The sequence below is a fragment of the Cariama cristata genome, unplaced genomic scaffold, assembly GCF_000690535.1.
Source record: "Cariama cristata isolate BGI_N322 unplaced genomic scaffold, ASM69053v1 scaffold3593, whole genome shotgun sequence".
NCBI lineage: Eukaryota > Metazoa > Chordata > Aves > Cariamiformes > Cariamidae > Cariama > Cariama cristata.
The window spans coordinates 42620-66111 of NW_009609980.1; the positions used below are offsets into that span (position 1 = coordinate 42620).

The 23492-nt window shown below is 35.5% G+C and overlaps 2 protein-coding genes across 2 annotated transcripts in view; both read left to right on the forward strand.

The window, feature by feature from the left end:
- IPO11 (importin 11) overlaps positions 1-14287 on the forward strand; it is a 52266-nt gene extending 37979 nt beyond the window's left edge. Inside the window, 7 exon segments of the mRNA XM_009697709.1 lie at positions 1463-1542; positions 2130-2210; positions 5712-5807; positions 7261-7374; positions 8284-8405; positions 10040-10205; positions 14138-14287. Coding sequence (XP_009696011.1) covers positions 1463-1542; positions 2130-2210; positions 5712-5807; positions 7261-7374; positions 8284-8405; positions 10040-10205; positions 14138-14287 — 809 coding nt within the window.
- Positions 14288-19279: 4992 nt separating this feature from the next.
- Positions 19280-21214, forward strand: LRRC70 (leucine rich repeat containing 70). The gene has a single exon (XM_009697708.1). The coding sequence runs from the start codon at positions 19280-19282 to the stop codon at positions 21212-21214; it is 1935 nt and encodes a 644-aa protein (XP_009696010.1).
- The last annotated feature ends 2278 nt before the right edge of the window (positions 21215-23492 follow it).

Here is a 23492-nt window from a genome sequence, read left to right on the forward strand (position 1 = left end):
TGATCAATGTCTGAAGCTTACAGTGTAGTTGTATCTAGTAAGAAAAAAACAAACCTGCAGACCTCTAAGGAGAATGCAGTAACTTCAAAAACGTGTAACACTAGTAATATGCTACTAAAGCCAATTTATAGATGTATTGGAATCTTTTGATGAGGACATTGGATGGATAGGTGAGAAATCATCTCTTTTCAAGTCAAGATATGTAAATATTCAAACTAAGTGATAACAAGACATGACCTGCCCAAGCACTGAGGTAGGAAAGTAGTCATGCCTTCAGAGCTGTCCAACGGCCATGTCTGATAACAGGAGCGTTAATGTTCTTTCTGATGTGAGAGAAAAGAAAAGAAACTGCTGAAACTCCCCAGACCTTTTCAGATATTATAATGGAAAACCAGCCATAGTTTCTGTCGTGTTGATACTTTTTGTGGAAGTTTTTCTGTATAAACATCACTAGGTGTAAGCCACACTTTCATACAGGCTGCATTCATGTAAGCCATCAAAGACATACCAGATCTTAGCCACCTACTGGTATTAGTTTAATCTGGTAAGAAATTTTATTTAAAACTTACATGAAGGTATTTTCCTGTCAGCTCTCCATGATGATTTTATTGGAATATTAATAAAAGGTGGTGGAGCAGGAGTCCACTTACTTTACCAAGAACAGTCTGTCTCCGAAACTGGTTTTAAGAAAATTTAGCAAGCCCTTTGAGGTTTTTTGACCTTCTGTTCTGTTTTCAGACAGTGAGGGCTGTTGTCTTTCTACAATAGTATCAACCTCCATATGAAACTTTGAAATCTTTTGGTTTGCTATCAATTGTGTTTACAGATGTTCTGGGGCGATTTTTATTTTTTTTTAAAACATTCTTACAGGTATTGCCTAAGGACATGTCTTTTATTTTTTCTCTCTTCAAACTGCTGCTGTGTCGTCTCATGTGTGTCTCTGTCTCTTAGATGGATATGTGTTCTTTACTGAAATACTCAAGGTGTGACCTAAAGCTTAATGTGTTTCAGTCTAAATGTTCAATACCGTTTTGTGTGGCACCTGGGTCAGATGAGCAGAACTACAAGTTTTATTTCGCTCTTTCTACTCAGCATTTACTGACTCAAATGTGAGCAAGATCGTTCGTCAGTAATTGCAGGTCTCTTAAGTATGTGTTTCGTTTATTCCATCTTTAGTATCTTCTTAGCCCACTATCACATTGAAAACTGGACTCAAAAGCATTGGCTTTTGAGGTTGTAGGATTTCTTGTGCTTCCATTTGAGAACATAAGAGCTGTTATCATCCCTCTTTTGTTATTGTCTCTGGCAGAAAGACAGAACCTGAATTCAAGATAACTTTTTTCTATTTGTAGGCATCTGCCACTTAAACGGTGTGTGAGGAAAAAGACTTTTAGAACTGAAACATTGTAGTTGTATGTCAGTTTGGTGATGAGGTTCTGAATTGTGATTTCTTTTTTTACAGAGCTGAGTTCAGAAAACCTCAAAAATTGCTTTAAGATCATCAATGCTTATATTTTCTTATCATCATCTGAATTTTTACAGGTATGTTACCATTGTATAAAGATTCATAGTAACACCGTAGTTCTCTACTGGCAAAGTGTTTTTTCTCTCATGTTGGAAAACATCGTACACACAAACATTTATACTCATTCATTTGTGTATACAACCGTATTTTTCTAATGTTAGCTCTTTGTGGCACATGGTGAACACTCAATCATATCAGATTTGAGAAAGATTATTATTTAGAATTAATGTTTTGTGGATTGATTTAGTACTTTGGTACCTGAAAAGGTCCTATGCAGAGTAGTAGTAGTTACTCTAATTATCCTACGAGATTAAAATTTTGATCATAAATTCTCGCAAGAATTGAACTAGAGATATACCTTGTTCTCACGCTTTCTTCATTAGAAAACCCATGGAGATTGATAGTTTAAAAACATAGGATGTTAGAAAAGCAACAAAATATTAGATTTTAATTGGTTCAGGAAAGATGAGCATTTTAAGAAATACGATCTTTGAAGAGAATCTGGATTTTTGGACATATGTAATCCCTAATGTGTTGAGTTTTGAAATGTATACACAGACATAAAACATGTTTGCATAATACCTTCTTTTTCATTTAATTTCAGATGTATGCTGCTGACTTATGCCGATCATTTTGTGAACTTTTGAAAGACATAACTACTGAAGGTCAAGTTCAAGTTTTAAAGGTACAGTGTAATAAAAATAATACCTAGATATTCAGCTCTGTGCATCCATTATTCTTGCTAGTGTTTTGTCAGGTTAGAGTAGTGTTTTCAAGTATGATGAATGTAGAACCTCTAGAAGAAAGCAGCACACATTGACATTGGAGTCAGTAGTGGTTTAAAATACATATTTAAAGTGTGTGCATGTGTATAGAGAGTGTATATATACACACATGTATTTTTTAAAAATACCACTTCTCCCAAGAGAAGGTTGGTATAACCTTTAATATAGCACCCTAAAAGGTAATCACCTAACACACTCTTCCTGTACCCTCTGTACAATACTTCCGTTACTTCATGTGATTCCAAAGTGTTGTCCTTGGGTAAATGAGTTCTAAGCTAGTTTGAGTCCTTTTTATATAGATGGATTTAGATTAAGATATCTTTCCCATTTGATTGTTTTCTAGATTACTAGAGAAAGGTCGTTAGTGAGGGCTTGAATCTTCATGAAAGTAATTTGTTCTACAGCCTGGCAACAGCCCACTTAAACAGCCAGGTGGCCAGTCACTGCATTGTGAAGATAATGCTATGTATAGAGAATCTTGAGACCACTGAGTTGCAAAACAAGGATTGTGTTTGGGTCAAAGTAACTTGATTTAATCTTTGGCTATCAGTGGACTCATGGAAGTTGTAGAAAGCTAATCAAAGTTGTTTATTTCTAACCAAATTTTAGAATGGAGAAGAGTACCACAGTATAACACAAAAGATATTTACACTTCTAATTACAAAATAAAAGGGCAAAATCAATCTGATGAATGAGTTTTGGGAGTTGTCCTAATTCAGTTTTCAGCTTGGTTCAGAATTTAGAAAAAAATTCATCATTCAGATGAAAATGCAACATTAAGAAATGATTCAGCCCTAAATTCAAAAGCATACTTGTGTGTTAATAATCTAGGTTAATTTTGACTGTTTCTAATCAAAATGTACAAAGGTAATTATCTAATTGCTGTATCTAGCCATCCAAATCCAAATTTTGTCTGAACCCTATCAACCACTATTGATCCCTTTGCTAATGCAAACAACAATAATATTATTATATCTACCAATTTTTTTAATATTAGTTTTCCAATTCAGTGTTCAATGCCAATAACAAAAATAATCATACAGTTCAATTTTTGTAACTGCACGTTTGAAAAACTAACAAGGTAAGGGTTAAGTGTGCATACATATGTTCATTGTTATAAAAACTGTTCAGATGATTTTATGATTTCACTATCAACACTAAATGATCAAGATTCACTTTTTATTTTTTTCTGCATTTCTATATGACTGCCATAACCTAATAGGTCTAGAGCCAAGCTTTTCCAATCTTTATTGAATCTTGAATGTATGTGCTCTCTATCACATTCCTTTGTGTAGCATGCTTGCATTTGTACCATGGCATAGTGTTCCAACAGCCTTTGCTTTTGGCATAAGTTGCCATTGTAATGGCAACAACTGCTTAAATACAGTTGCTAGAGCTTTTTCAAGTACTGAAAAAACTATTTTCACACAAACTTCAAATGGTATTATGAAAGATATGTTATGAAATCCATAAGCTTTTGAAATATTAAGCATGATACTTTAAATGTGCCTTTTGAAGAATTTCAGGAAGTAAAGTTTGAGCATGCACTGAAAGATAGTTGAGTAGTAACTGTAGTGTATTACTACTTATGTTTCCAGTGACTGCACTAACTGAGAACTTTGAGTTGCTTATAAAAACTTGGACTTGAATTCCGTTCATTATAAATGTAATGGAGAAAAAAAATTTAGATCCCACCTACCTCTTTGGTGAGTTGCACAACTGCTTGCAGAATCCCAGCACAGAAAACAACAGGAGAAGTTGATAGTCCTGCCTGTTTGTAGGTCCTGCTGTGAGGAGCTTAAAGACTCTAGTTCTGGAATTTAAAAATGTGGGTTCCTCTCTATCAGTATTATTATTTAGAGTCTGTAGTTGGGCAAATGTTTTATGCAGCAGCTTTTAATTAGATCTCTGCAATGGAATGAAGCTGTTAATACAGTATCATTATACATTTGGCTACCAGTGTGGCCTTGCATTAACCGCAAGGTTTGTCCAATATACTTCGAACACCTTCCTAGTATACCTGCTTTCTTCCAGAGGGATAACTGAGCTATAATCCATGTAAGTATTTTTACAAAAAGGAAAATGTTTTGTCAGGCATCACTATGCTGACTTGTTAAACAAAAAAACCCTAAGATTTGGGAACAGAAACACATGAGAGTGTTCTCTGAAATATATTCCTACAAACAGCTTTGGCTGAGTTGAAAATAGACGTTAGAACAGTCAATAAATGGGTAAGGTTGAAAAACACTAATTTGGACTGATAAGATGATTTATAGCAAGATTGCTGAGGCTTGATGTGACTTGATTTTCTAATTATCAGAGACAAACACTAAAAGGTTTGAAACGACTCTGTACAAGGAACAAATGAGTTAGTCAAAACTTCCAGTACCTGGAAAAGATGAGTGGGGTGAAAGTTATGTTGACCTCCACATAACAGCGTATTAAAGGTCTACAAAATCGAGGGGGTTTGAAAGGGGTCGACTGCTTAACATCTCTCTCAAGGCAAGAAATAGAGCACATTAAATGAAGCTAGTAGGAACAAAGTACAAAAAGGAAAAAAAGATGTAGGGGAGACTGGACAAGAGCACAGAAGAGTAGTTCCTTGTGGAAGTCCCTCTGAGTGGAAAGTAGGTGGAGACTGAGAAGAGTGTTTAAGGGAGGTGCCCTTATATACTTTATCCAAATCAGTGTATAGATGTGAGGTCTCTGTCTTTACTTACCCATAGGAGTGAACAAGTATTGGCCCATTATTTTCACAGCCTCTTCCCCTTTCCATCTTGCTACAAGGGGAGTGCCCAAACAGGTAGGTGAAAGAAAGCCTGAAGAACATAGGAAAAAAAGTTACTTCAGAGAACAGCTTGTGAGAGGAAAAAAAGAGCTGAGAAGCAAAGAGTAAAAAATGTAAAAACTGGGAACCAGAGGAGGGTACTAAGAATAGCACATCTGAGACCACTTGTGGTTACTTGATCACCTGCAAAGAGATGGTAGGTCCTAATCAATGGTTCTTCAAAAAAGTGACACAACAAAGGTATGGAAATAAGCCTTAAACTGCTGGTACTCCGCCCTGTCAACCCACCTCATCAAGCTGCTTTCTTGGAGCCTTATCAAGGTCGTTCCTTCCAACCCCCTTCATCAGCATTGCCAGGGCCAAGAGGAGGCTGATGAGGAGGTGCTTGACTAGGTGGATTTCCCTTGGCATGTCAATTTTTATCAGATCCGTTACGCAGATCGGGTTTGCAGAGTAGCTCACTAGAATGTACTTTCAGCAGTCCTAGAGTTTGCTGATATTTAATGGTAAACATCCTACCAGGACCTTGTAGACCCGAATATGAATTGTTAAAGCTTCAGTTATGCTGTTTAAATGTACTTTACTAATTGTCTAATTTGCTGTTGTTCTTAAGGTTGTGGAAAATGTCCTAAAAGTGAACCCTGTTTTGGGTCCTCAAATGTTTCAACCCCTTCTGCCATCAATATTCAGTGGGATTATAGATGGGGAGGTAAGAGTTACTCTTTAACTACCCTCTACTTTTGTAGATAACCTTCCATTATCTGGCCCATTTTTTTCATGTTAGTGTTGCATTTTCTCTTGTTGTAAAAGCATCTGATAGATCTTTAGCGCAAGAGTTAAAGCAACTTATCCATCACTTATTTTGTCATCTAGTGTTTATTTTAATAAAATAACACAAATTTTATTCTGCTGTTCCTTTGTTATTAACACTGGTAAGGTGCTATGCTATAGCTTCTTTTAGGTGTTGGAGTTTTTTGTTGGGGTTTTTAAAGACACTTATACTACTGCTTTTTAAATGTACCTGCACCAGACAAACTGGACAAGAAGAAGATTAACTTGACTTTTTTTTCTAATTGATGTATCTAATATGAAGAGCTGAAGGATGTGAGAATACTTTGTGTGAGGTAGAAGAGGCTTTAAGATTTTGCTTGCTTAGATGTCTTAAGTTCACCATTTTCTCTCTCTTTGCCTTCAACAAATTTCCATGTTGGATAAAAAGGAGTAAAATCCAATATGCTTTAATTGTGTTGAACGTTGCAATACTAACAGGAGGGAAAAAATAATCGGCAGAATCAGTGGGTGGAATTCTCTATGCTTTTGACTTTTTTCAGAGTTGAAGACTTTCAGATATCAATATTTGGTGTCCATTATTGTTAAGTAAGATATTTCCAAGATTAAGCCAAGTAGTATTACTTAGCAATCTACTTTTTGCTGTACGGAACACAAAAAAGACAGTTTGTTTGAACAGTTTGCAGTTTAAGAAGACACACAACTGGAGAGTTGATTATTAAGTGTCTTCTGATTTAAGACTGTAATAAATTCATTGCTCCCTATTCAACGAGATATTAATCTGGGTTAATGTTTTCAGGTAAATGTTGGCATTCTGTTTTTCAAGTAGGCAATTCTACAAAATACTTACTGTTATATTGTTAGATACTGAATTTAATACAAAGAAACTACTGAGCTTATTACTGTATCCAGTTAGTTTTGAGACGCTTGCAAGTTAGTTAGTGGCAAATGTATTATAGTTTCAGTGAAATGAGTGACAACAACTTCAGAAATACTAAGCACTTCTTAATGTTACTAAAATTGTAAACAGTAATTTTGAACCATAATCAACTTTGAAAGTAATTTTTTAACAGTACAATATACTCTTTATTCCGTAACAGGTTTCTAAATTTAAGTAAAATCACCTTGCGAGTTGTCTTGGCTGTTTGGAGGAAACTGACTTTGAGATTGCTATAGTTTTCCTGTTGTAAGAATCAAGAAACTCTGATAATGAATGTTTGTTCAGTCTTTTAAATTACAATTTATAATTTCAAATTTAATAGAATACATAAAAGATGCATATGAGTATTGTCCATGTATTTCTACTCTATATGTTAAGTATTTTTCTCTTAATTAAACTAAGCCCCCTTTCTTTTGCGTTACTTTTGTTTCAGAGGTACCCAGTGGTGATGTCTACTTATCTGGGGATCATGGGTAGAGTTCTACTACAAAATGCAAGGTTTTTTTCACTACTTTTGAGCCAGATGGCATGTGAATTGGGTCAGGAGGTAAGGATTTGGTATTGGTAAGAATTTGGTAAGGTCTTGGTATTTCAGCTGGATTGCATGTGGAAATCTTGCATTCTTTTGACCTGAAGGAACTTTTCCCTCTGTCTTCATGCTTGTTCCTCCCCAGTCCATCTTGGAAAGGGGCCCTTTGCCCTCCTTTGGTCCTTCCCCTGAACATCCTGTAACAAGTTGCACCTACTCCCACAATTGCCTTAGAACATCTTGTTAAAAATTTTATACAATCTCTAAATTTTCTTCTTGCTGCATCCCACAGTAAGCCATATAAATCCCTTTAGTTTGCATGGTATTGCAGGATGAGAGTTTCTTTCCTTGTGCCATCTTGATGGGTCTTGCAGCAGGGATAATGGTCTAATCATTCTCTGGTGAGTTTCTAGCAGTATCGGGTTCAGTGTGCTCCAGTTTACTGATGAGGTTACTGAGGTTCTTTTGCTGCAATTGTTCTACTATGTCTTTAAGTGAAATTTTAGTAATTTTCTTATCCTTAGGTATAATACAGTTTTCAAACAGGTAAAGACAAGTCTTTTTTTTTATTTGTCAGCAGTGAAGGTAAAACAGAGGGTAAGTTCACGTGCTTTGTATATATAGACTATTATAGGGAAACTGTTGAAGTAATTCACTGTTCTGAATCTGTGCTCTCTCTATGAGTTAAATGCATTTCTAACTCCAAGGTTATAGTTAATGGTGAGGGGGGGTTCAGGGCCTGGAAGCACTATCACAGAAAATTTTAAAAATACCTGTTGCTTCCTACTTCTGTCAATAATACATAACTGTATGGTGTCTTTGCCAGATTGAATAATGTATTCAGTGGTAGAAAAATAAGAATAAATTATTTTCTAAGTATGGTGAAGTACTCATAAATTAAAAGGAATGTTCTGTTTCCCATTGCAGTTGGACCAAATTCTTGGTAACATGATTGAAATGTGGGTTGATCGAATGGATAACATCACGCAGCCGGAGAGAAGAAAGCTTTCAGCTTTGGCATTGCTTTCACTTCTGCCGTCATTGAATAGGTAAGCAAATATACAATGCTTTAAATAAGAATGCTTCAAAGGCCCTTAAATTGGTTTTTAAGGTATTTCACAATTCTGCGGATAAATATTCCAATGTAAGTAGTTTTGTTGCCTTTTTTTTTTTCTAAAGGAAACTTAAAAAGGTAGGATTTTCATGCTACAAAATATTTATTTTTTATTTGGCTTCATAGCAATATAGTAAACTTTCTTCATTTAATGGAAAATACCATTTAGTAAAAGTGAGGAAACAGCACTGCATATTTTCTTGTCCATTCTCATATTAGTATTGAACTAGCTGCTCCTCTCATCTGTGATTAAGTAGTTGCTATAGTCAGCTTTTTAGTATTTTGATGTCCCTTCTAGTGAACAATGTTTGTTCAGTTTTCTTTCCTGTTGTGGGTAGATCTGGACTTTCATCCTGGTTTTCCTCTTTATGACATTGAATGGGAAAGTTGCTGTGAAAAGCTGTGAAACAGTTTTTACACTGTAGATTTCTGTAGCAAGTGGCTTTTACTATTGTCTGTTCTCTAGCCGTTGTCATTGCTGAATATTCATACAAAACCAAAGTTTTTAATGAAATGCTGAAGAGTATTACGCTGACTTCTAACTTGTCACTACTAGAATGCATATGTAACATGTTTAGGTCAGAGTTCAGTCCATACTTACCTTCAGATTATTCTTCTGTTTGAAAGTCAGGAAGACAAGACTACATGAGTTTGCATTTAGTCTGCCGGATTTCCTGAAAAGTCCTAAGTGTTGTCTAATGGGAATTTAGATGTTGCTTACAAATCCTAAAGCTATGTTAGTATCTGTAAAGCTGGAGAATATGTAGTCACAACCTAAAAATCAGGGAATTCATACATGTAAAACTTAGAGGCTTCATTGCTTTTAATGTGCACAGAAGCTTTCCTTTTTTGTCCCAGATCATCAGGACAAACATCTAGTCAAAGATTGAACCAAGCAGCTGCTTTAAGAGTAAGCTTTTGTGTTTTTCAGTAAATGTAACAATGTTATGTTACTTATGAGCATATTCAAAGTGTTGTTAAAGAGGTACTGTATAAAATTTAATGTGCTGAACTACATGTTTGTCTTTCTGTGAGGTTTCTTTTAAAGAAAGGAAGGAAAAAGAAATTGCTTTAGATAACTCTGTTATTTTGAACTACCTTCAGCTGCTCCGAATTTCCTGCTGTAAGAGCCAATTATTTCTGGCAGTTCTTAACATAATAAAACCTTCTGCAAATGACAACTTTATTTTTCAGAGAATGAAATCATTTAAGAAAGCTACTTCTCAAACAAAAAACCTCTCTAGTGGACATTTTTATGTCAAAGCTCTGAAATTTCACTATACAATTGATAGGCTGCCAGGGCCAAACATGCCTTCAGACAAAATGCGAGTCGCTCTGGTTTTTGCCTTTTCATAGGGATTATATTATGTATACTTGCTGCATCTCACATCTGAAACTTGTGTTAAAAATAAAAGTTTTTGCAGGCTTCTTGTGCAAGTCCATTTGCAAAGTTTAAGCAAAAATGTTTTAAATATAATACAGTATTTAAACAAAATATTTTGATTCATATAAATAAGTTTTCAAGAAAAACTTAAGTAATTTTTCCTGTTGGAGTACCTCACTAACCAGGTTCCGGGTTAGGTATTACTTCCAAAGCCAGTTCAAGATTTCTCAGCTGCAGAGACAGAACAGAGTTTTGTTTCCCGAGGATGGCTGTGAGATGGGCTTGCTTGGGAAGGACAAGCTGAGGGTGAAGTTCTGCCCTCATCTTGCTCCTGTACGATGGTCAGGGATGGTACCAGTATCAAGCTCAGATTTTTCAAGATCCTGCTATTGGAAAAACAGGCATCTACACTGTGTTCTGGCACTTCCTGAGGATTTTGCTCTTTTTCCCAGTTGCTTCCTCTAGCCAATAGCTGGAGTTGTCCCAAGAGCGTCAGGTTATTTTAGAGAGGAAAGGGAGGGAATAGACAAAAGTACTGGGGGAAAAAATGAAAGTAACATGTATTCTGATTCTTCCCTCAGAGTTGCCTTATGGATAAAATGTCAGGGAAAATATTAAGGAGTGACCTTTTTTATTCTCCCTCTAAACTTTATTATTTCATTGCTTTTAGGGACTTTTCTAGTTAGTGGTCATGTTTATAACTATACATCTGTGAACTTGGTGCCTTCTGCTTTTTAGGGGAAGCTAAAGCTTCCATCATTCATTTAAAACCAGTATGGCAAAAATAATGTCCAATTTCAAATACAGCGCCTTTGACAGTCATGAGTGAAGGATTTTAGAGCAGATAAGATGGGAATCACTGCAGAGCAGTTGTAGTTCACAGTGGTTCTCAGACCAATTAGTTGGACTAAGCAGCAATATCATCCTGAGATACATGCAATGACATGTCTTTAGTACCAACAGTACCATTGCATTTTATCGTGTATGCATATAGTCTTTCGATCCAGCATCCTGTTTATCTTCCTACACACAGCTGCACATTGTGTTAGTCCTTAGAAGTTCATATTAAAAAAACCCCAGTAATTCCTTATTTCCTGATTAGTGTGTTGCAGCACCTTTTCACTTAGCAGTAATTTCCTGGTATTACTTGGGTACTTTTTGCATAAACTAAATATTACCTATTTATCTGCATTTGCTATCTGAGTCTGGCCATTCAATGTTAGCATTTTTTGTGTCTGAGATATACATCCATATTATTTCCACATTTTATATTCTTAACTGCCTATTTGCCACTCATATCTATCCATGTACATTTTCATTCATTTATTAAAAGCCCTTGATACTTCATAAAATAAAAACCGTTGTCTTTAAACTGATGTATATAACAGGGTCTAGTAACAAGATTTAGGCAGTAAGGATACACTTACAGAGTAATGGTGTCTCCATGTTCAGCACACGAGGGAAGTATGCATAGACACACAATAGCTAGAATAGTGAGGGTTTTTTGAAAAACACGAAAGGACTTGAGGTTTGATAGGGGAGAATCATATCTGAGCTAGGGTGTGAGATGTGAGAGGTGACAGCAACATGGATACGTCCATTCACAAGTGTCATAATTTCCTGATCTAGTTCAGTCATACTCCAGTTTGTCTACAATCTTAATGGCCTGTTTGTGAACCTGTAGCTTCAAGAGTCCACTTCTAGTACAGTACAGTAGACATAATTGGGTTTTATTAGATGTGCCCTTGGTCCCCAAAATGGTGCCTAGTGAACATGCTCAGGAGCATCAGCCTAACTTTTCTTTAGACAATTGTGGAAGGGATGTGGGCCTCCACCATTATCTTAGGTACTACATTTTGAGATACACATCTTCAGCATTCTTTGTATTTCCTGAGACCAAAGGCTAAAATTGTACTACTTCCCCTTCTCGTACCTATATGTATCTGGAAATAATCTTATTCAGCTTGCTTACTGCACTTTCGTTGCTTTGTGTAATGTCAGCATTACCATATTCTGGAATGTCCTTATTTTGGGATATTGAAAGCTTTCAATGATTTATTTAGCAAATTAGATTTCTTTTTTATTCTGCCAGTTATTAACTGTGTATCTTGGTAGAACATAAACAATACTGAAAGATGCTTAAGAGTGATAGGAATATTTTAGTCTCTAATAGGAAATGTCAACAGAATTTGGAAAGATAACGTGTCAGTGATTACCTTAGCTTGGTGTGGTACCTATGTTGAAAGCTAAGCACTCCCCTTTTGCTGGTAACTGTTATTAATGCTATGCCTACCGTTCTTGAATGAGAGGTTGCCAAGTTTGCTTTTACTCAAAGTCAGTGCTTTCCAAAACAATCCCCTAAATTTGGTGCTTGTGGATAGGCTCATTCTTTGTGGACCTACCAGTGTAGACTGGTACCGCTCCAAAGTAGAGAGGAGACTGCTGAGCTTGAAATGCGATGCGTTCTAATTGATCTTGTCTTTTTCCTTTTTAATTTGTGGTAGACGAGTAGTATTTCCAGATGCCAATGTTAATTTTTCTCCTCTGAGTCAAAAATGTTTGTCTGGAAAATCTATTGTGAGGAAAAGGTTAAGAGTCTAAGAGGTTCTCCAGGTTGCTCTACTTGTTTCTAATCATTATGTAAATGAATGCCTGCTTTTTCTCACTGTGTATCAAATCTGATATGTCAGCCGGTATGAGTTCTGCCAATTAGATAATTGGCATTCTGTGAGTATAAGTACTTGCAGTATACAATTATAAATCTTCATTAGGTTATTACAGTACTTTTTCCTTTGTCATTTGTTAAAGTTACTTTGTTATAAATTTAATTTTCTTCTCAAGAAGTTGTCTATATGTAATGCTAGGACATGGCAAGAAAGTGCCTAATAAAATGTCATGTTCTACTTCCAGACAGTTATGTCCTCATTTATAAAGTCAGAATTTGTTACATAACTAACTTGTACATCCTCCTTTCTTTATAGGGATGATACTCTGAAGCCATTTCCTTATTTTCCCCTGTTTTTGTTTTTGTTTTTTTGTGGGTGTTTTTTTTTTATTCTCTGGTCAAATGTGTGCTCACCCACACACCTAATAGACTGTTAGTGTTAAAAGGAGGTCTTTAAATTATGATTTTGCATTTGTCTTCCGTGTTTGGCCTTGGATTTGTTTAGTTTACCTGCCAGGTGACAGTGCAGTTTTAATGATACAAGTGAAAAATGTGGCTTTGGTCTTAAGTCTGAGTATCAGAGTCTTCATCATTCAGAGTGTTACATATAGTACCACCACTTCCTTATCTGAACATCATATCATAGCACTGGGAAGAGGATGTACTCTGTAAACTTTCCTTGTTCGCAGTCTCCACTGGTTTTTGTCCTATACCCAATTGCTAGTATGGACTGGTCAGGAACAAATTATCATTTCCCCTAAGATCCATAAGGCTTGTTTATGAGGCAAAATGTACCAAGTGATGGCAAGGGATTATGTCAATAAATGTAGCTGAACTGCTGCAGAAAGCAAACTGCAGTCATAAAGAGCTGATTGCTGCTGATATCTTGCTTTTGTTTCTGGCCTATATAAAGAATTTCAGAAATCCTTCTTGCTTTCCTAATGATGTAATTAAAACATTCAGAAGTCTTCTAAATATAATCTACCCTAAAACTGAATGTTTTAATTATTTAAAAGATGATAATAGACTAAATAGCTTTCTTCAAACTTTTTATATTTGTCCTTTGTAATGTGCAGTTTACATGTTTGCAAATTAGTTATTGAATAAGCAGTGACTACAGTATATTGTATTATTAAAAATGTATAAAAATCACAAGATTGTAACAAAATTCTAAGAAAAATTAGTACGGATTTGTAGCTGGTTTTCCACCTGAGTTTATTCTGAGCTGTTTTCGTACAACTACTTATCTCTCTGTCCTGTACTCTGAAATTTGAGACTACCTGAGAGTAGGGGAGATTTTTGGTGACTTTTTTTAACAATGCCAGACTGTTATGATAAAATACCAAAACTAGTTAACAACACAACCCATACCACTACAAGAACTACTGCAAATAAGTATTGTCTTAAAAATTAAGATTTCCTGTTCAAACAATTTAATGAGAAAGTGAGAATTTAAAACAAAACATTAGGTTTTACTATTAAGAAAATGCCTAATGTAAAGAATATTTGTATTTTTAAGGAAGAAATGGCCTTTGTATTTTGCATGTGGGCATTCCCTGGAATAGTTTTCAGGAAATGCACTAATTGTTTATGTTTTCTCTTTTTGTAAAACTTGTAGAAGCTATCAGTTGCTAATGCCAAGTGCATACCCATCCTGTCTCCTAAACTAGCAGGCAGTGTGCTGCTGAAAGCTGTACAGTTGGATTTAGTTTTGAATCAACTTCCAGCAGGTGAAAGTGGTGGAATTTGGGAAATTACTTTGCTTTGAGCTCTTTAAACCTTTTGGTTTGAATTGCATTCATATTGAATACGTTTCTTATTGCTTTTATAGATTGAACAGAGTTTACTAAATATTGCAGTGAATAGTAGAGGCTAAAGCTATAGATGTAGTTATTCTCAGCATATCACATCTGTGGATTTCATTGACGGCCAACCTTTTTTTATGTTATTGTTTTGTTCACAGACCTACTGCTCACTCCATAGGAGAATTTTTTTTTTTGTCGGTTTGCGTGACAAATGCAGTTCATTGGTGCAATAACTATTTACTACTAGGTGAGAAATTGGCTCTGACCTTTTCTCTAAGTGAGCTCTTAGTTTCATAACAGCTTTCTGTCACACTATTTTACTAGAGTCTAAAGCTAAAGAAGGTTTATAGAAGGGAAACTTTCTTATCCTCAATGGGAATAATAATTCTATAGTTTTCACTTCTTACTGTTTCTCATCATGTTGCAAAACCTGCTTGATAGTTTAATCAAAAATAATAAATGTCAAGGTTAAAAAGGAAAATAAGTGACAAAGCTTTGTAATTTTGAAATAGATATACAGATGTTTAGTACTGTGGGTTTATTGAACAGGAATGCTTTTGCTGAATTACTAATTTGGTATTAGAATTTCTGTGCCTGTGTCTCCCCTTTGTAACTGCTGCTATTATGAGAGTGGAATAGCGTTCTGTGAAATAGAGAAATTTTCAGTAACTGAAGCAGCAAATCAAGATTTTTATTTAGGCAGGAATGTGAAATATTAGAAGGAATCTGCAATATTTGAGTTAATCAGAAATTTTGAGATGATCTGGATGATAATAAGAAAAGCATAAAAGGGTTTTGAGGTCTGGTAAGTTAACACTAATAAGGTGTCCACAGCAGGTATTACTCGGTGTAGGTCGATGAAATGAGATTGAATACTGATGTGTATGCTATTCAAGCAGTAGGTTAGTAGCTGAATTACTTTGACTTCCATCATATCTGGAGAATGATGTGGGCAGAAGGTGGTAGATATTTGAAAACAAAACAAGAAAGTTGTATCATAGCCCACCTGTGGAGGATAAAAGCAGAAGGAAGGAAGATCTGCAAGAGGACATTCTTGCTAAATACGCAGTGGGAGGGCAATGGATAGTTTCACTTTTATAAGCTCAAAAGAATAAATAGAGTGCTGAAAATTGTTTTTACTCTGTTTGTAGACATTAACATAATTTTGTAGTGATTATGAGAATGAAATCCCTCTTCAAAAATTCTCTTTAATACATTTTAAAGATGGCTAACTTTAGAAGATGTTTTTGAACATGTTGCATGTTTTTCTGCTATACATAAATTGAAGTGGGATGACTATTTTATGCTAGCTAATATTCATAACCCGAATTATATTGGCTTTAATCTAACATGGATCATTGAGAAAACAGAGGCCGTTTGGAAAGGCTGCACTAGGTGCAGTGCTTGTATATTCTTTCAATTACTTTGACCTGTCATTTTATGCACAATTTGACAAATTGCTGTTGCTCAGACTTTATGCTGTCTGACAAGGAGTCATTGTTGAGCTACATTTTAGTATGTTAAAAAGCAATGATATTAGTAACTTTATCAGTGCTAGCATATTAAGAAAAAATTCACTTCAGGATTCAAAAATAATTTTCTCTGTTGCCATGTGAAGCTGCATTCATATATAAACCTGGTATTTCTGTCACTGAAGAACAAAGTTTGTGGTGAACAAAATATACCAATAAAATATTGAAGCTGCCTAAGCTCGTTTGAAAGAAATGTTTGAGGTTTTCCTGTTTAACTGTTTTCCTTATAGTTTTCAACTAGTAATTAATTTTATTGTTTAAGTACAAACCACTTTGAGAAATGCTGATCCAAGTTATTTGTATATCCCTGTCTTTTTTTATGGTTTTTCCCAAAATGGTATCAGTTATGTGGCATGTTATTTTGCGTCTCGTTCTTGACATACACCGCTTTCAGATACTTTAACAGCGTGTACTACTAATGAAGGAATATACCTGGAAATTACAACCCAATCGGATCTGCAGATCTCCAGGTGCCATATTTACAAAGTGCAAGACGGGACTTTCTCCAGATTTCCTAGTGTAAATTGAAAGGAGCCATGATGTGGATTAAGATTTTTCTTCCTCGTTTTGTATGTGGGATCTGAGAATCAGAAAGGTCAGCAATGTGCTCAGAACCACAGTGGCAGCTAGGGTTTGAGCAAAATTTGTACGCATATTGATAAAGTACCTTTAGTACAAGATCACAGAGATATTCAGCCACTGACTGGGCAGCAGCTTTCATTTATCTGGCCACTACTCTGTTGGTTTCTCTAAATTTCCATGATATCCCATAGAGCTTCAGCAACTCCTTTAGTCTTTCTAAATATGTTAATTCTGGCATTTTGCAAAAACGGAGATTTTTTTACATTGGGACTTGCTTCTTCCACCCCATGGGGTTGTTTCACACAGAACATCTTGGAAGAAAGAATTTTTAATGATTTCTTTACTCAAGTAAATACCAGCATAAATAGAGTATAGGTAGTGACTCTTAGGTAGGAGTTAATTTCCTGTTTGAAGTAATTTTTCATTTTTGGTCAATCTCTGTTTTTCCACTCACCTGATTCTATTTGACCTGGATAATCTTTTTCAATTACTCTTAACTGTTCTCTCCTCCATACCTGGGATACTTCCCTAATTGTCTTGGGAACTGTTCAAAACTATACAGTGTTTTCCCTCTAAGGAAGTGACATGCCGCTTTATTTTACTTTCCTTTGTATCAATGATTATGTTAAATACCATTAACAATTAAAATGTGAAAAAAACCCAGTTAAATCTGAAGGACAATTGGTTTTCCTGTTGGTTTAGTGGTCTCAGGAAAAAGAGCCAAATGCAGTTGAAATTCTGGGTTGTAACTGATATAAGCTTTGTCTAAAGTGGCCCATTTTACTGGTCCTACTGATTTCTTACTTTAGCCTAGATATTGTCAGAGATATTGACTCTGATATAAAATTGAAGGTTGTTAAAAAACATTCCCCTCCATCCTAACTCTAGGTGATTTTGACCAGCTCAAGCTGAAAAATTGAAGGAGTATTTCTCTTGATAATGTGTGTTTTACAGATTTCAAACATAAAAAACCAGTCATATATAGTCAGAAACATTTTTTTGAAAACTTTAGAAATGTAAGTTTCTTTTGGCAGAACTTGGAAGAAAGCCACTTCAAAAGCATGTCCTTGTCTATTCTGCTTCCTTTGCTTATGTGCTTCATGCATTTCAGCTTGGATTATTATAGACAAAGATATTTGGGTGATACTTCGCCCCTTATGTGAACTCATGCTTCCTGAGTGAGGTAATTGTGGCTGAACTGACTCGATTCTTCTGCTGTTGTGTCTCTTCCTTGGCTGTGGCTATTGATGGCCTCTGTCACCTTCTTTTTGCTGAGTGGAAGGTCTCATTACAGTTTTAATCATGATTTTTATGGTTACATTGTCATTTGTAGTCTTAATCTCTAATTTACCATTTCATGTTGATGTTTCCCCTTTCCCCCTTTGATGATGTGACTAGACTTTGGAGGTATTTAGTCCCTGTGATGGATAGGATAAACTGAGGATGTAATCTCCGGTACTTAAGTGAGGGGGATATTTATAGCACACTTGTTTGCACTGTTTATCTGCACAAGGGACACTGCAGGAAACGAAAGCTATGGGCCAAAGATGTGACTGTCAGAATATACATAGTCCTCTGTGGATAAATTGTCTTTAAAAAAAGTGGCCTAAAGTGAGACTTAACAAAGTGCCTGGATCAAGTCTGAAATACAGCAGATACAGAGGAGTTTAGTACTGCATCATGCTGTGCTCATCTCTAAGATTTCCTGGGCTTCCCTGGGATTACTGGCAGGGTGTGCCTTGCTGGAGTGCAGGAAGCACCAAGGCTCTGCCCTCCAGACCTCCATCTTCTCCCTCGCTGCTGGGCCTCTGGAGTGCATGTGTGCGTGTGGTAGCAGGAATTTGACTCTGCAGACAGAAAGAGAACAGTACAAGTGTTGCTATTGATTTAATAAAACATTTCAGATTTTGGCTGAAAGGTAAAGGATTTACAGATAACATAATAGTGCTGTTACAAATAGCTATGCTTTATTCTGAAAGTTATACATAACTTAGATTAAAACTCTTTTGAACTCTGCTAGTTAAAAACAGTAGTTTAAAAAAGAATGAAACAGCAAGTTACAAACTAAGATAGTTCTTGGTTTTCTAGAAACAAATCGCTGAGATTTCCTTTCCAACAGTACTTCTGAAGCAGAGATAAAATGGCTTCCTGTCCCAGGGTTTCCTGTATCCATGGCAACCTGACTTTAACCACTTCTTTCTTAGTTTCCTGAGCGAACAGTTGCAAATCCTGGGGCAAAATGTGAGTGCTCTAGTATGCGGCAATACGGCCGTTACAGAGGTTTCACAGATGAGTATAGTCGGTCAGCTTGTAATTTACTGCAAAACGGCAAAATAACAGAAATAATGAACTTCAGATTTGGGGTAAGGAATTGGTTTTATTTATTTTGAATGTAACTCAGCTTTATAAAATAAAATTCAAATTATGAACCGCCAGTGAAAGGAAACTTGTTTCCAGTTGGCTTTTCTACTTTAATGCTATTGAAAAATTTCCTAGCCATTCTTAATTATAAAAATTAGTTAATAAGCAGTATTTTGAATTTACTAGAAGCCATTATTTTGGCAGCTTGGTTGCTTTTATGCTGCAAACAATTAATTATTTTCTGGCTAGGTTGGCAATACATTTGTTTCGTTGTTCATTTACTTCGAAAATTTTTTTCAGTGTAGTTCAAACTTAGTACCTTTTAATTATAAACTGCTTATTTGGCTTCAAAGGAGAATATATAAAGTACCAATCTTGAAAGCAATGCTTATATTTTAAGGACTGTACACATAGAATCTTTAAACGTTCAAATTAATAATATTTATAAACTTCTTTTTATCTCTACTAGTGAAGTCAGAGATGAGTGAGAAGGCCAAAGACAGGGATATGTGTGGTCTGCAAAGTTCTCCACCCTGCCTGGGAGCATTGCTGTACATCCTTAATTGTTTTCTTTTGTTACTGCTCCAGAAGGAGGCTTCTGGCTGTCCAGCTGCTTGCCAGCTCTGCACAGGGAGACAAGTTAGCTGTCGTAATTTAGGGCTTTCAAGCATCCCGCAGAACTTTCCAAAAACGACAATTCTTGTGTACCTCAGTGGGAATAATATATCGCGTGTCACTCCAAATGAGCTAAGCGGCCTTCAGAAGCTTGCTGCACTCTACATGGATAACTCCAGTATTTCGTATGTACACCCAAAAGCTTTTGTGGAACTCCCCAGATTGTGCTACTTACATCTAAATAACAATAATATTAAACGCCTGGATCTAGGAATCTTTGAAGGTCTTTCCAATCTTCATTGTTTATACCTTCAGAATAATCAAATAGCTTTTGTTCCCAGAGGATTATTTACTAATCTCCTTTCTGTTAGATATTTAACACTTCAAAGAAATCGCCTCAGTGTCCTTGGAAGTGGGACTTTCTTGGGAATGATAAGTCTCCAAACACTTAACCTAGCCAATAATAAGATTTCACGGATATCAGATTCAGCATTTCATCATCTTGAAAACCTTGCATATCTGTTCCTTGAAGGTAACAACTTAACGCTTGTGCCATCGAATGCTATTGGAAGGCTCAAAAATCTTGAAAGACTTTCTTTGTCTCACAATCCCATTGGATCAATACATACTTTTGCATTTAAAGGACTTAACAAGCTTAGATATCTGTCTTTAAAAAACATAAAGCTAAAATGTATTGCTATAAATGGATTTTTTGGGTTAAGCAACCTTAGCCAGTTAATCTTAAGTTACAATGATTTAGAAAATATAAATTCCAGCACTTTTACTTTATTGAACAATTTAATGTATCTGCAGCTAGACAGAAATAAAATAACCAATATTGGCAATGGTACCTTTGAAAAAATGGGACCATCACTTAAAATACTCAGTTTAGCGTTTAATAATATCACAGAATTACAACCTGAAGTGCTGAAGCCTTTAGTGTCTTTAACTCATCTACAGGTAAATTATAATCCTTGGAACTGCAGCTGCAAAATGCTTGGGTTACTTAATTGGCTAGAGTCATCTCCTATTTCTGTAAAAATTCATTGTCAGAATCCCCCGAGTATGCGTGGTAGACCTTTACATTACATTAAATGGACTCAGTTTGCAAACTGCAGTAGCCCTGCTGCCAGCCCAGAAACAGCCTGGAGTCTAGGATCCGTGGGTGTCCATCACAGCACTACCACTTTGCTGATGGCGTGGCATAAGGGAAACGGACACAGTACATTTGAACAGTTTGAACAGTTTGTCAATGCAGAAAATAAGTATGTTGCTTTCTGGGAAGGAACTACAGCTGCATCCGCTAACCCGATGCCCTATGAAGAAAATGCTGCTGAAATTCCATCACGAGCAACTACAATATTATCAACATTACCAGTGCAAATACCAGAACAGATTATACCTGTTAACAGAACTGTAGAAGAAAAAGATTTCTTTCCAACAGATACTGCTCCTGTATCATTACAAACATCCCTGTTTTGTACACAACAGGTTGAAAAGCTGAGTCAGGCTTTTGACATTTTACTAGCCTTTTTTATTCTGGCTTGTGCTGTGATCTTGTTCTTAACCTTTAAAATTATTCAGTTTAGGCAGAGACTAAAGGTTCTGGAAAACTCAGGGGAAAAGAGAATAGAATATTACGGTTTTTATCAGCCTGGAAGATACAGTGTAACTGACCCAGTACAGTCTCTAACTCGGAATTCAATGGGGCATTCAGAACTAGACCAAATCAGGCTGCTCAAGCGAACAGCATCTGAAAGTCAGGCACAGGTCATATTGTTTGAACATTCATCATTGTAATTTATCTTATTTGATTTGATGTTAACTTTATTGTGATCTGAAATCTCAAGATATCAAGAACTCAATTTTCTAAAAATACCTTCACTGGTTAAAATCAACTGGTTGATAGAATTGTGAAAAATGGTATAATTTGGGTTCTGCATCATCATTTGCTTCCTGAATGTTTTGAAGTTTATTGATTTTTTTTTTTTTTAAGATGTCATTTAAATCTGACATTAATAGGTATATTATCCTCTATCTGTGTTGTAGGACTCTCACCTTAACCGAAGTATACATGCAATATAAAGTACATATATATTTACTTTTATTTTGCAGTACTTAATGTTACAAGTTTCTGTAGAAATTCCATATATAGCTTGAAGCAAGCACAACATCAGTTTTTAGCAGGATCGTGAAGCCAAGAAACCTGAGGGAGTGAGAAAAAGCAATGTTTTGTTTATTTATTGTAATGCAGTTTCTACTCTGCATCTATTAATCATCACAATGGAAAAACAAGTGATCATATTTACATCTAGCATGTTCAGACTCTCGAGGGAAAGAAAAATTTGAAATTATACAAATTTTATTCATACCTATGACATTTTAATATACAAAGTTGTGTATTCGGTCTGTATAATGAATATATTAAAGTGATTTTTTTTGTTAGTGTGTATCTGTATCATTTTACGGTAATATGTGAAACTGGACTTAATAGGGAAACTAAATTTCTATTGGATTGAAAAGTTGACCAAGTTTATTATGTCTAAGATAATAGAGCTGGTTAATTGTTGTCAATAAAAGATATTTTGTCATCTATATAGTGATAGTTTGAGGGAGTCTTTGATTAGATAAGAGTTATAAACTGAAGGAATATACTGCACTTTAAATACATAATTCTAGATTAATTGCTGAAGATACTTACATATTTTGGTGTGTATTTGGAGGTGTCAGGTCAAAGTATGTTTTCTTAGTGAAGACCTAATTTTAGGCTTCATCTTGAAAAGATGGATATTATTTTACTATATAGTTTGCATTTGTTTTAACTTTTTATTTCTGTTGTGAATATTGATGTTCTGTTTACATTATTGTCAGGTTATGTCTAATGTGTTGTAGCTTTAATTTCAACCTGAATTTTTTGATTTTTTTTTTCCTCGTTATTACTCCAGTAATTCAAACTTTATTCAGGAAAAAGTCTTTAAGATACGTTCCAAATAATCCAATCTTGTAAAATTTTCAGCTAGCTGAATGGGACTTACTTTTGTAGGTACTGTTTGTCTTCTACAGGCCTGTGCGCTAGAGACTTCAACCAATTGGTTTATAAGCAATACAATTTACAGTTAGCTAGTTTTGCTCAAGGAAAAATGGGGAACAACGTTTTGATAGTCTGTCCTCCAGAGGGTTGATTTAAGTTGTGTAGAGGTATCTTGCTGTTCTGGGATCCAGCCCGGAAACAGGAGCATTCACCAGATGAACCGGAGCTGCTCTCAGAGTTCTCTTTCTAGCCTACCTGCTTTCTGCTGGTGTAACTCATGTGCATGGCCATGCTGTACTGCTCCCTATTGTTCTATTTGTCCATCTCCAGTTCACTTCCAGGAATCATACATATTATCTGCTACAGTAAATGTATAGACCTTGACTGCACTGTGTGGGCATGAATGTGCGAGTGTGCCTCTGTTGTTGCTTGTTCCTTCTCTAAAGGAAACAGATCCTTTCATGTACACGTGTGGTTCATATGTTGTAACTATTAAAATCATTAGAGAGTACATTAGAAGACTTAGTTGAGTTTGCCCTCATGAAGCAAAATGTAATGAAAGATCAATTTACTGTATCATAATGCTATATTTTACTGTAACTTACTGTATAATAGATGAATACTTTTATGGAACACAATTCAGCTACTTGGGCATAAGCTTAAACTACTTTGGATTGCTTGAGTAGAAACTACTTTTTAAACAACTTTCTACTTGCAGATCAGATGTTAAATGTAATGGGTAAATGTTTTTAAGGAGGGAAAAACTTTGACTTTAATTCATGCTTAATTTTTTTTTTTAGGTGGCTAGTCCATTACAGTCCCTTCCTCTTTAACCCATTTTTGTTACTTTCTGGCTCTCCTACATAATTCCTTGTAATAAGTGTTAAATTTATTTTCATTTAATAACAACTGCACAATCAGTGATTGCACAGTAGTAGGTTCTGCAGGTTTATGTGCTATATTTCTAAATTTTCAATTTTATATGGATGTGTTCAGAAATAAAGGACTTAAAATGCAGTGGAAGCTAGCTAACTAAGTTTTCATTGC